The 14,286-nt window shown below is 50.4% G+C and overlaps 1 protein-coding gene across 1 annotated transcript in view; it reads left to right on the top strand.

The window, feature by feature from the left end:
• The window catches only part of ADAMTS14 (ADAM metallopeptidase with thrombospondin type 1 motif 14), a 78,070-nt gene that overhangs the window by 22,939 nt on the left and 40,845 nt on the right, over window positions 1-14,286 (top strand). Inside the window, exons 3-4 of the mRNA XM_084752287.1 lie at window positions 1,851-2,007; window positions 5,855-6,045. Coding sequence (XP_084608413.1) covers window positions 1,851-2,007; window positions 5,855-6,045 — 348 coding nt within the window. The remainder of the gene's footprint in view (window positions 1-1,850; window positions 2,008-5,854; window positions 6,046-14,286) is intronic.

Here is a 14,286-nt window from a genome sequence, read left to right as displayed (position 1 = left end):
GGCAAGTGTCTTTTGGTGCTGAGTCTTTTGAAAGAATGCTAATGCTGGCATAGTAGAGAGAGAGAGAGAGAGAGAGAGAGAGAGAGAGAGAGAGAGAGAGAGAGAGAGAGAGTGTGTGTGTGTTGCAAGCATGTACATGCAAGCATTCATGTGCCACGGTGTGTGTTCCATCAGAGAGCAAGCTCAGGTTCCCACTCTCTTCTACTGCCTCGATTGAAACAGGATCTTTTGTTCATGGTGCTTAGGCCAGGCTGGCTGAGGTGTTCCTTCCTCAGTCTCCAATCTCCCTGTCCAGGGAAAGCTGAGACCCTGGGGGCGGGGCTAGTCTGTGCTACTGTGTCTGGCTTTTATGTGGGTTCTGAGGATCTGAATGCAGGTTTTCAGCACGTAATAAATGCTTTATCCTCTGCCTTCCGAGAGCCCAGTCCCTAGCATTTTAACAACAATGGACCATCATATTATTAGAAAAAATGGAGCCCAGGGAGGCCACACACCATCACAAGGCCACCACTTCCCCCCTGGAGCATTTCTTGGCTTCCCAGATTGGTCTGTAATGAGGTGTGAAGGCAGCCATCTTGGTCCCGACTATCCTGGTTTTCTGCTTCACTAACAAAGGAAAAGGGCTGGATGCTGTAGGGACGAGTGCACTGGGGCCATGGAAGGACTTCCCTGAGACATAACTTCTAAACAGGCTGAGCTGGGGGAGCTGGTGGAATTCACTGGTGTCAGTGGCTGCTTTAAGAAAGGGGAGTTCTAAGCAGGCTGTGGTGGCTCACACCTTTAATCCCAGCACTCGGGAGGCCGAGGCAGGTGGATCACTGTGAGTTCGAGGCCAGCCTGGTCTACAAAGTGAGTCCAGGACAGTCAGGGCTACACAAAGAAACCCAGTGTAAAAAAAAAAAAAAAAAAAAAAGCCATCAGCTTACAAGAATGTGTAAGGCTTTGTGTTCACAGCTGGGTTCCCAGTGTCTGGGATGCTGAAGGGTTTCCAATAGATACTCGTTAGAATAAGTGAATAGATTAAACAAATATTCATTAAATGTTATATGCTATTTTTCATGCACAAGGTTGGTGGGCTGACCTTCTACTTTATAGAGATTGTGTGTGTGTGTGTGTGTGTGTGTGTGTGTGTGTGTGTGTGTGTGTGTGTGTGCACGCAAACATGAATATTAACATTATATATCTCTTTATATGTTTTATTGGTCTCTTTGATTATGGTCTTGCCTGGTGGCAAATGACACATTTGCTGGGCTTGGCCAAGGTTAGAATTTTGTGTTTTGATTTCCAAGGCCAGCTCTTGATTTTATTTTTATAAGGAATATATTGATGTGCACAGAATGTGAGAGTGAAAGTGGAATGTGCGCCCTTGGTGCACTATCCTGGCTAGGTTCCCGAGGGGCCCATTAGCCTCCTGCTGTACCACAGACTTTAGGTCCGAAACAATAGCCTTTTGTACTGGAGCAGGGACCACACCTATCCAAGGGCTGATTTCCCTTTTGTTCTGGGGTTTTCCCTCTTGCCTTTAGGGGGAGTAGGATACTGTCAGAATGCTATGCCTGGCTGTGTGCTTCCTCGCCTCTCCCAGTTGCTTACCTTGCAAACTATTAGAACCCTTTGTTCAAATGAAGCCTCAGATAACTAGCACTAGCAATGCAGGTCTGCTATGCATAAAATGGGGACTGCCCCCCCTTCCTTACCTTACTGTACTTCCTCGTCATAGGATTTACTGGAGTCCCAGGGTTTCCCAGGCCCTGGTGGAAGAACCCACACCTGTTTTGTGTCCTGCATTCTCACCTCTTCTCTACCCTCCCCACCCCACCCCCCATTCCTGCTCTCCCTGGGCCCCACAGGCTGGCCTCATCCGCACAGACAGCTCTGACTACTTCATTGAACCTCTGGAGCGAGGGCAGCAGGAGAAGGAGGCTGGCGGGAGGACACACGTGGTTTACCGCCGGGAAGCTGTCCAGAGGGAGTGGAGAGAGCCTCATGGAGACCTTCATAATGAAGGTAGGCTGTAGGCAGGGGTCCCAGGAGTGACCTTTGTCCCTGTCTCTGGGATAACTTCTGGTTTAAGCTCTTGGTACCTGTCTTCTCATTTGTGAAACGGGCCTGGGCCAGGCCAAGAGAGAAAGCCCAGTAGATTGAAAGGACTGATAGAACTGGCCAGAACCAGAAGCTAGAGAAAGCCACTTGGGTCTTGAACACACAGGTCCTTGGGATTCCAGCATCTCTGAGGCTAAGCTGAAGCAGAAGGTCAAATGGCCATTGGTTCCTTCCCCCTAAAAAATTAAACCACTATGTGGGAGCCACCAGAAGGTTCTTAAGACCCTTGCTAGCCATGCCTGGTGGCAGAGCAGGGCGGAGAGCTGTGTGTCCAGTGCACCATCTTGCTCCGTGATCCCAGGCAAGTGCTTTACCATCCCCTAATGAGTGAGGTGGAGACGGTGGATGCTACTCTCTGAGGCTGTTTGTTGTACATATTGGTGAGTGCATATTAAAGTCTTCACAAAGCCAGGCAAACAGCAGGCCCTTGATGAATGATGGTCTCACTGTATTTCTTGGAGTAGCCATCAGCATGCTGAGGTAGGACACACCCCCCCCCTAAAAACAGGTGCAAACCCCGCTCCCTGGTAAACAGTACTTGGGCACCATTGCTGAGATAAGGATATAGGTGGGGTATGTGACAGGTGCTGGTCCTGGCCCTGTGGCCAACTTTGAATGAGTCTTTGTCAAGGAGTTGCTTTGATGGAGAAGCCATGATGAGGACTGGTTGGAATCTGGTCTCAAGTGGCCACACCCTCATGCCAGGGTCCTGTGGGGTAAGGCCGGGAGACCAGTTGTTTCATATGCAGTGACTTCTATGACGCTCCACCTGCTCTCTGTATGTCACGAGGGCTGGATGGAAGCTCTACCTAGTGTGAGGGAAGTGGGGGAGGGGCACAGTACTCTCTAAGGAGAACATTAAGTTTTACTTGGTCTTGGGGTCGGGGGGGTGAGGCAGTCTGGATCAAAAGGCTATAAATCTATCTTTGAAGAGAGGCTTGAGGGAGCCTAGCTTCTGTCCACTAGCCTGGCCCTGACCTCCTTAGCAGCCACACAGATGGCAGAGTTGAGGTATCAGCCCAGGAACTGTGTCCAGTCTTCTGTATCTCAATGCACTTGGGGGAAATTCCTGTGTACCAGCTAATGGTCAGGGCCTGGCCACCCAAGGTCTGTCCTCTCAATGACAAGGATGGTAGAGGACTTCCTGGCTTCTGGGGAACTATCTCTGAACTTTGCAGAGGAGCTTCCCAGCTTCAGACCGCACCCCCCCGCCCCCATATCTACTTGGCCCCATTCTGTGTGGGTGTTCCTCTCCTGGTCCTTCAGAGTCAGCACTGCTCCCCATTGTTCCATCCTCTACATAGGCTGGGGTTCCTAATGGGGAGATCCCACCCAAAGGCTTTATCACCTTAGTGTCACCCACCTGGACTCTTGTCTTTGTGTGGATGCGTAGGGATCCATCTGCTATGGAGGAAAGTCAGTTGAGTAACTTGAGGGGCTCCACCAGATTGGCTTGTCCCTCAAGCTGCCTCTGGAGGGGCAGACTGCCTCCAAGCTTCCCTGTGTAAGGGCACAGTGTTCACCCATGAACTTGGGGTAGAGAGGACAAGTCCTCTCGGGCCTCCGGATGTGGCCTTGGCTGTGACCTCTCGAAGAACGTATGTGTATAATACTCACATACCTGTGCACCTACATACTGTTACTATATACATACATATAAAAGGGTACCCATGCACCCCTATCCCCCCATACTCACACCTATACATTCACACATTCTTGCACATTAAAATACCCATCACTGCCCTCTTCTTTATCCATGGCTTGCCCTGTGCATCCTTCCTTCCTCCCACATCCTTCCTGAGGAAGCAACTGGATGTAAGCCAGAGCTTTGGGCCTCAGCCATGAGCATGTGTGTGTGTGTGTGTGTGTGTGTGTGTGTGTGTGTGTGTGGTATATACATGTGTGTTCATGTGCATGCTGCTGCTTATGTGCATGTGAACGTGTACTTGTGGGACTGTGTGTGTGTGACTGTCGTCTCCAAGTGTTCTTTGCCTTATATCCCAAGGCAGGCTCTCTCACTTGCATCTGGAGTACAAGGGTTTGGGTAGTCTAGCTAGCTAGCTTACTCTGAGAACCTGTCTCTGTGTCCTGCATGTTGGGACTACAGGCAGGAAGCCATGCTTCCTGGGCATTTGCCTAGGAGCCAGGGATCCAACTTTGGACCACATTGCTGGTGTGGAAGCCCTTGGCCCATTGAGCCATCTCCCCAGTCCCCAAATGTACCACTTTAAAGTACATAATTGTGTGGTTTTATGTTGTCTTCACAACGTGTGTAAAACCCAAGACCTTTGTTTATTCCAAAAACAATTCTTGTCACCCTCTTAAAAATCCTTAGTTCTCCCCTTGATGAGGGTGGGTCCCTATGAATACAGGCATACAGTTCAAGGCCTGTTTGGCGTCTTCCCTTTAGCGTTCAAGGCTTCTCGATGCAGTGGTCTCAGCACAGCACCCATTTTTCACCACACAGTCACTTTCCCCTTTTTGCCTACACACTCCTCTGCACATACCTTTGGGGCTGATGTGATGATGGTGCTGGTCTGAACACGTGCGTGCAGTTTTCTGAGGATGCAGCTGGCTTTGGGTGTGGTCTGGGAATGGAATCCATGGGTCACTCTAGGTCTCAGGAATTGGAGGTTGCTGATGGTTTGGAGGAGCTGTACATTTTCCATTCACTTGGGGCTTCCTGGGTGGGCTCCTCCATACCTCTCAGCTCTGGGTCCCTGTGCCTGGAAGGTCGTGTAGACGAGATTATGACTGAGGTAACCATGACACCCCAGTTAACACAGATTCCCCTTTTCTCATATACTGAGGGGGAAATTTGGGTGGTCCCAGCCTGGATGTGGTAATAGGGAAAGGGAGACTCGGGTTTATAGTCTGAGCTCTTGCCACTAATTTGCTGTGTGACCTAGGGGGAGTTAAGTAACCTTTCTGAGCCTCTCATTAGTAGACATAATGGATGGGGCTCCAGGGTTGTTGAATCTCCGAGTGCTGTTCACATGCTGGGGTGACTGTTGCTCCCCTCTCATGGAGAGAGCCCTTGCTTTTCACCCTCCCCACCTGGGACTCCTCCTGCCTTCCTCTTAGTGGTCTGTCTGAGCGTAGGTGCTGGGCTTCTGTGAGTGTGCACTGTTTTGGATTTTGGAGTATTTCCAGGTAGGAGTTTTTACGTCAGAGATGCTCAGCTCTCACAGTGAATGTGAGTTCCAGGATTAAAAAAAAAAAAAAGCCTGTCTGAGGTATTTTAGACAACGAGCCCTCATACTGTACGTTGACACCTCCCCCCATTTCTGTCAGCCTAACTAAACTGTAAGTTCACACGCAGCTCCCTCACCACTATCACCCAATTGTCATTTGTCTACTCAGTTGCTAGCTCCTAGGAGTGTAATTGTGGGGCCTCTATACCCCCTTCTCTGGACCCACTCTAGTAGGCTTTTAGGTGAGTGGATTCCTGAGTGTTCTGAGAAGCAGTCTGAGGGGCCTAGGACCTGGCTCTGTTAGTAGAGGACGCCCTAGCAGTCAGGAAGCCCTGGGCTCACTCAGCTACAGCTCATGAAATGGTGTGCTGCCACATGCCTGTAACCCCAGAGCTCAGGAAGTGGAGGCAAGAGGATCCGAAGTTCAAGGTTATCCTCAGCTGCATGGTAGGTTCAAGACCACACTGGACCACAGGAGACACTGTCTACAAAGAGAAAGAGAGAAAGACTGATTCCACACTTGTCACAGCCTCCCACTTTTTCTATCCCGGTTTTAGCCTTTGGCCTTGGTGACCTTCCCAACGTGCTGGATCTGGTGGGGGACCAGCTGGGTGACACAGAGAGGAAGCGGCGACATGCCAAGCCTGGCAGTTACAGCATCGAGGTGCTGCTGGCAGTGGATGACTCCGTGGTGCGCTTCCACGGCAAGGAACATACGCAGAACTACGTGCTCACTCTAATGAACATCGTGAGTGTCCCAGTGCCTTGGGTGGGTGGGGGGGCGGTGGGCTGCTACCAGTGCTGATGTCTCAGGCCTGGAGGTCCTCAGAGAACATGAGGGGGAGTGGCAGACTGTAACGGAGCCTGGGGAGGCATGAGTGCTGCCAGTCTGGCTGGCCTCTGTGTGACTTCTTCTAGCCTAGTAGGTGGCTTGGGCACATAAAGTAATTCCAGGAAGAGCTGCAGGGAGGCTGGCCATGGATGTGAGCATATCTCCCTCCTTGGAGTATTGACTGATAACCGAAGTCTATAAGTTGCGGATCCAGCTAGGAGCACACCGCTGGGTGTAGCAGTGTGTGTCGGGGCACAGGCTATAACTTGCTGCCCTCTTGTGCTGTGGGGTCTTAGTGCCACTGAGCCCATTCAAATCCTGGCCTCTAATGGTGGCTTTTTGCCAGGTAGTGTTCCGTGATTGGTGTGACCCAGGTGTGTGTGTGTCAGGGGATATCTTCTCCCTTCTTATGTCTTGTGTCTGACACATGCTAGCAAGAGGAAATAGTTTACCAGATCCTCAGGTGTTGGGTAAGGGTGTTACTTTGAGTAACTCAGATGAATGAGTTGCTCAAAGGAGTGGCCTAAATGGGAAATTTTGGTTAGGTCAAATAGGTTTTTTTTTTATTTTTGTTTTTTTGTTTTTTGTTTTTTTGTTTTTCGAGACAAAGTTTCTCTGTGTAACAGCTCTGGCTGTCCTGGAACTCTCTCTGTAGACCAGGCTGGCCTTGAACTCACAGAGATCCACCTGCCTCTGCCTCCCAAGTGCTGGGATTAAAGGTGTGCTCAAATAGGTTCTTTTAAAATTATGTGTGTGTGTGTGTGTGTGTGTGTGTGTGTGTGTGTGTGTTACAGAGTGCCACTAGGGGTCAGAGGACAGTTTATGGGGACTTGGTTTCAGGGATTGAACTTGGATTGTCGCCATACACTCCTGCTGCTACCATCAAGGCAAGTAGACTGTGTGGGACTGTGACTTCCCTAAACAGATGCTACTCAGTCAGACTTCCTGCCCCTGGAGGTGGACAGATGGGCAGCAGACAGCCTCACCCTCCCATGGGACCCACAGTGCATCCTCTTCATTGTGTGAGGCTTTTATTTGGCCAGGAGGCTGGGAGCACAGACGCCCCCCTGGGGAGACCTCATGGACCCTGTTACACAGGTGTCATTTTACTTTTGCCTTAAAGCTCTGCCTGCCTGAGGCCTTATCTCAGCCAGGCTGGCCTGGTGTGATCATAGGGGATATCTGGTTGCCAGGATGGATGTTCTTAGTGTGCTAGTGCGTGGGGGCTGCGGTGGGATGAGGAGTCAGGCCAGTCACCATCATCCAAGGAGATCCTGGCCCCAGAGTGACCAAGGCTGAGCAGAGAGTGCCAGGCCTTTCATACCAAAGCCTAGCGTGCTGTCAGGTCAATTCTGGATTCACTTAAGTTGTGCTAGAAAGACCCACAGCTACAGATAATGAGCAGGGGCTCCCTCTCCATTCTTTTCTCACCTGATGGTAGATTTTGAATGCTTTGTCTTTCTCAGTGCCTTAGTTTACCCATTTCCCTGGTCCCTTTCCTTAGGGCTTCTTCAAATCTCAGTTATAAGGAACCCTTTGAGCCCCTAAACCATGGGCAGTTAGTTTTGGAATTTAGCATGCACCTGATGGGAGCCTGTCCTGTCAACAGAGACAATTTCTCATTCTCAGAGCTTCCGTCTGGCTGCACCAAAAATGTCTCAGCCCCCTGGGGCAATCAGAGACTCACAAAAGATAATGCTAACCGGGCTCAGAGAAGACGAAGGCAGGTGATCATGCCTTGTGCAGGCAACGGTCTGAGCATTTTGCAGCTGGCTTGCTGGCCCCCTACCCTCAGCCACATCCATTACCTCCAGGGCTTGGAGGAGCTAAGCCACCTGCTTGGAATCTATACAGCAACTAAGTGGCAGGGTCAGGCTTTAAACCAAGGTCTGTCTGATTCCTAAGTTTTCAGTTTTTTTGTTTGTTTGTGTGTTTGTTTTTTCTGTTCTGCTGCCAGCACAGTACTTGTCAGGCAGCTGTGGGGAGGGGAGAAGGAAGATTGGGATGCCCAGCCTAATAATGTACAGGGGATGGGAGTGGAAGCTCACACACACACACACACACACACACACACACACACACACACACACACACACACACCCCTCAACTGCCGTAAAATGGGGTTTCTTTTAACTTTTAGCAAAAACAAAATAAAATAAGCAAGCAAACAAACAAACAAAAAAACAGTGGGGTTTGGGAGAGAGATGAGGGAAGAGAAAGGAACCAAAGAGAAGGTGCCTGCTGTATCTCTTTGTCATAACGACTAAAGGAGTTGGGATGCTGTTAGCATCGTGAATAGAGGCCAGAGAGGCCCATGAGTATCCTACAGTGCACGAGGCAGCTCCCCAACCAACCTCCAGTTGTCCATAGTGGCAGGCGAAGCCCCTGCTCTGAGGCATTTGTTCCCATTGCCACACCCAGTTAGAGATGTTTTCTAAGCCTTCCCACCCTGAAAGGAAACAGCTCTCACCCCCATAGAAAGCACAGCACAGATGCTGCCCTGCCAGGCACACAACACTTGTTAGCGATGAGTGAAGGTATTACTACTGCCCCCACTTTTGTCCCTACTATGAGCACGTTTGCACATAGCATTCCTCTTTATCAACCACAGAGGAGATTCCCAACATTCTGTTTCGGGGATGATGTAATGGCCTCCCAAAGTAGAAGGTGGTTTTAAATTAACAAATGCCATTGACTAAGCCCAGGCTCCGGGAGTTGGCCATTTGTCCCCTTTTATCCCCCATACCACAGAACTGCACAGTGGGTTCCAAAAGGAGAAGGCAGGAAGTCTTGAGCATCGGGCTTGCCAGGCCTCCTCGTGCCTCTGTTTATATGCAGGCGGTCCTGCCTGGGACATCAAGGCTGCTGTGTTTCATAAGTAGGTTGTGGGGGATAAATGCTGAGCATTGTGGACTGATGAAAAGGACTCTGTTGGGCTGGGTGGGTCTGCCACCCTGCACAAACAACCTGCAAGTGAGGTGGGCCAAACAGCTTGATCCCATGGGAGCTATAAAGGGCAGTCCTTAGGCTCTGGGGAGTCTTGGAGACACCACATCCCTTAGTGTGTGCTGATTGGCAGGCGGGGGACACCACTCACTGGCAGCCTACACCAGCCCTTTGAAATATAAGGTCATGGTCATGAGCTTAGGCCAGGGGACAAGTCGGAAGGCTCAGCATCCTCCATTCATCCCCTTGCTGGTGCCTGGAGGTAGGGCTTGCTCATGTGGCACATAAGGAAATATGTCACCTTGGCAAGGTGTGCTCTAACTGAGGGAACAAGATTTGGGGTTCAGGCCTGACAACTCTGTGTGTGTGTGTGTGTGTGAAGCTGAGCCCCACGGAGACAGACTGATATGGCTGAATCCTGTGTTTAAACCTAGTCTGGGGTACCTAGTGAAACCCTGCCCCTTCCTTCTCCATACTATATGTGTAGGTATGTATTTGTGTGTGTGTGTGTGTATACATACATATACACACATATATAAAACATCCAAATTGATGGACAGTCTCTTAAAGTCCCTGGGAAGTCCACCAAAAGCCAGGACGAACTGAAAAGCTGTGGCAGACGTGTGACCCGATGCATTATTGTATCCTGGATGAGATTCTCCCAGCGAAATAGTATGTTAGAGAGAAACTGGAGGAACCAGAGTCAGACACAGACTTGAATTAATAATTGCCTACCAGTGTAGGTTGGCTTATCCTCACAACTTTGACCATACTGTATCAGATGCTGGTAGTGGGAAAAGACGGCTACAGGGTGCCTGGGGTATCCCTAGCACTCTGGCAGCTTCTCTGCAGACCTTAGGAGCATCTGTCTTTTCTCTGGAATGATTGGGACCAAAGTGTTCGGGGTTCGGAGAATGTCTGCATATCAGCAGCTGCAATCTCGGGGAGAGGATTCAAGTCTCAACATGAAGCTCACACGTGTTTTATGTTCACCTAAGACACACAGCCGGAAGGTGATTTTACACGGTATTTTTAGCGCACCTGAATTTTTTTTTTTTTACAGTGACCCATCACAAGCCCAGGTGTGGAATTTTCCACTTAAAATGTTACACTGGCACGTGAAAATTATGATTATTGGAAGTTAGAGCCCATTTTCAGATGTAGGATGTTCAGCCTGTAATTCCAAAGAAAGCAGGGCTGATGACACCTCTTGGTGATGACAGACCTGGGCCTGTTCGCAACACTGGCCAAGGAGGCTCCTTTTGCAGTGTGCGCAGTCAGTGAGGAAATGATATCTGGTCACGTACTGGCAAGATGACATTGCGTGCTCAGCTCTGAGACGGGACATCCTGTGACCCCCACGACCAAGGTGCAGGGCACATCTCAGAAGGGGAGGTGGAGGAAAACGTAAGATGGAGGATGGGGGAGGAGTGCCATGAAATGCTGTTTTCTAGACATGAACTACTGCAGTTGTGGTTGCCTGCACAAGACCTGCACAAGAATGAACCCAGGCGAAATCCCCACCCAGACAGGGCAGGCTGATGATCTTCAGGCCCCATTCCACACTGAGGAAGAGTGGGCAAGGGATAGTCATAGGGGAATGGAGACGCATTCTTTTTTAATTAAATATTTTTTACATATATTTACATATATGTACATATTATTACACATATGTATAATAAACTACCTGCAGCAAGAAGAACCGTGACACAATCAGGAATTATATAAATGTTACATTCTTAGTGTTTTGGCTGTTTGTATGGAGAAGCATTCTTTATCAGTGATATGTTCACTGGCACATGCTCCATGGGACGGCCCCACACACATGCACAGAAAGAGAGAGAGAGAGAGAGAGAGAGAGAGAGAGAGAGAGAGAGAGAGAGAGAGAGGAGAGAGAGAGGGAGAGAGAGAGACGTAAAGTTGGGAAGGGATGTTTCAGGTGTATGAGGAGAATTGGAAGGACATGGGGAATAGATGTCTTATTTCATTGTATACATCCATGAAATTCTTAAAAAGCAAGCAAGCAAGCCAGCCGGCTGGCAAGCAGGGCTGCTAGGATTCAGGCAGAGAGGTGATGCAGGGAGGTCCCTTGTGGGCTGGGCCAGCACTTAAGTGGCAGTTGGTATCTTTGCCTCTGTATGAGCACAAAATGGCCGCCAGGGTCTTGCCTCTTGGCACTGTCCCTACTCTCTATCTCATGGCCTGAAACCAGCCTGAGCCCTCTGACAGAGGTGGACAGTCTATGCTGTGGCTCCCTTAAGATGGTCCCTCAGGAGAGAGAGTATCCGGATTGCTAGACACTGTGCTCTGTGTGTGTGACACTGCGCCAGCTTTGCCGAGGAGAGGCTGGTTTTGGCGCGGAACCTGAGGCAAGGCTGCCCACAGCTCTCTCATATTCTCCTGGGGACCTGGTTTACCCCGCCAGCCACAAATTGAAGTGAGGCTCCCCTGCCTCAGGCTCAGAGTCTGAAAAACTGGAGTTCTCATACCACAGGGCTGTGGGTGCCTGACACCCACAGGATTACAGGGTGCTGGGGAGGGGGTCTTTGCTACAACTTAGCTGGCTATGTTGCTGTCCATTGGACTGGGAAGCCCAGCCCCCACTCCCTTTTGCAGGCTAAGAAGTCTTCTATGATCTAGAAGTCAGGCTATGTGTTTTTGGGAACGGGGGTGTGTGAGAGAAGGTTCCAGAAAGCTTGGAGGTTTAGAGTCCTGGCTTAGTGTCCCCTTCCCCTGGGGTCGTTTTTTTCACTCCTCCCTGTCTCGGAAGGTAGCTTTCTCTCCATGTCTGTCCCTCTGAAGGCTGCTGTGCTCAGGGCTCCAGAGCATAGCGCTCCTGTGGCTTTCCCCATCACATCCCCACTAGCCCGCCACACCTCCACACTGTGTGGCTCATGTCGTGGGATTGTCAATCACTGGGCAATAGGATCTCTAAGATGTGAACCTACCCTCCTAGGAGCCGTGGTTCTACAGGAAGCCTGAGGAGACATAGCCAGGTGGTGCTGTGTGCTGCCGGGACAGAACAAGACACCTGCAGCCTTGGCCCAGGAGGAGTTCAGACTCTGTCTGTTTCCTGTTGCCTAGCTCATGCCATGGGCGGCAGGAGAATGGTTGGCTTTGCCTTCTGAGCTCTCTTATTTTGTACTGGGCTATGGGGAGCCCACTGACTGTCACCTGGAAACTGTCTGGACAACCCTGAGTGTAAATAGGGGCCACAGAGTCATGGAGATCGATCTCAGTTTGTAATGCGCACTCCCACTATATACACTCTGCAGGCACTGACCAAAACTGACTCGCAGAGGGAAGGGTTTATTTCAGCTTACACTGTTACATCACAGTCCATCAGAGGAGGCAGGAACTGAAGCAGGGTTCTTACACTGTTAATGGCTTGTTCCCCATTGCTTGCTCAGCCTGTTTATATACCCTAGGACCACTTGCCCAGGGGTGGCATCATCCAGAGGGCTGGACTCTCCCATATCAATCAATATTTAAGAAAATGTTCCCCATAGGTTTGCTTACAGGCCAATCTCAGTTGAGGTTTCTCTCTTCCCAAATGACCATAGCATGTATCAGAGTGACATTAAAAACTAGTCACGGCAGCAAGCGTGAAGACCTGGGTTCAAATCCCTGGTACCCACATAAAAATCTGAACATGGCCTTTAACCTCAGTGCTATGGAAATTGGAGAAAGGAGGGTCAACTGTGCTTTGCTGGCTGTTGAGCCTAGCTTTACGTTCAGTAAGAGACCCTGCCTCAAAGGAATAAAGTGGAGAGTGAGAGAGCAGAATACCTAATGTCTTCCTCTGGCATGGACATGCACACTTGTACATGGGACACACATACTTGTATGCACACACATACACACACACACACTTGCATATACATTCTTGTATGCGTACACACACACACACACACACACACACACACATAAAGAAGAAACAAGGACAAAGCGAAAGAGAATCTTGTTTTCTTGCTTATGAGATGGGACTAGTTCTCTGAGGTGGTTGGGAGGTGGTAAATGAAGCCTGGCACACAGCGGTTGTTCTGGGAGCAGCGGCTCACCCCTCCAGCCCCAGCGCTCTCCCCCTGGCCCCTCCCCTCTGTTCTGTCTCCCCTTGGCCAGCATCCTGACCTTTGCTTGTTTTTCTGGTACACACCCGCTGGCTATCTCAGGCCATGAGGTGATGATGTCAAACCCTAACCTAGGAGACTTGGCAAAGGCGGCCTTGAACTTGGCTTAGAGGCGAGAAGCAAGCAAAGCGGATGCTCTGTTCTTCCTGGCCTGTGGGTGTGGCTCGTGGCCAGTCTATGTCCAACCATGGGAAGTAATTTCTGCTTGCCTCTGACTACCTCTCTCCATAGCCATGGAGGTTGAGGGTGCTGGGCCAGGCCCTGGGTGGGCAGCCAGGCTAAAGCCTATCAGAGGGCCTCTGTAAAATGTGTCCCAGGGAGGATAGGTTCCTTGGCCTGCCAGGGAGCCACACCCCGCCTGGCTGTGCTACGATGTGCAGGACCAGTTTCTGCCAATATGGTGGCCCTATCCAGTCACTTCTCTGGCCTGTATACAGCACTGAGGTAGTTCCAGCTAAACCACCTCTCAGCTCTCAGTCTCTGAGGCCAGGACTGGCAGGGTGTGTGCAGATGAACATGCCAGGGCCCAGAGGACAGGGCCCTATCCCGTCTGCCAGTGTCGAGGCTGGATGGCAGTTGGGACAAGGATCATTGAAAGCCTTGATTTAACCTGCTCAGCAAGTGACAGAAATGAACACAGTTGTCCCTCACTGTCCCGATGGGATTGGTTCTAAGACAGCCCCCCCCCCCCCATCCTGGAGATGCTCAAGTCTCCTTTGTAACCTTTACAACTGCCTGACTGGCCCCCTCTTGCCTCTGTCACTCCCACGCTGACCTTTGTCGTGGCTAAGTTTTTCTCAACTTGAGACAAGCCCGAGTTACTTGGGAAGTGCATCCTCGATTGAGAAAATACCTCCATCAGATTGCCCATAAGCAAGCCTGTGTGTAGGGCGTTTTCTTGATTAATGGTTGATGGGGGAGGGCCCAGCCCACTGTGGGTGGTGCCATCCCTGGGCAGGTGGTCCTCCTGGGTTCTATGAGAAAGGCTGAGGAAGTCACAAGCCAGTAAGCAGTGCGCCTCCTTGGCTTCTGCTTCAGTTTCTGCCTTGGCTTCTGCCTTGGCTTCCTTTTCTGATGGCCT

The sequence above is a fragment of the Acomys minous genome (assembly GCF_964271855.1).
Source record: "Acomys minous genome assembly, chromosome: 13".
In the NCBI taxonomy this organism is placed as follows: Eukaryota; Metazoa; Chordata; class Mammalia; order Rodentia; family Muridae; genus Acomys; species Acomys minous.
Note: the sequence above shows the minus strand (reverse complement) of the source record. Positions and strands in the feature narration are given on the sequence as shown.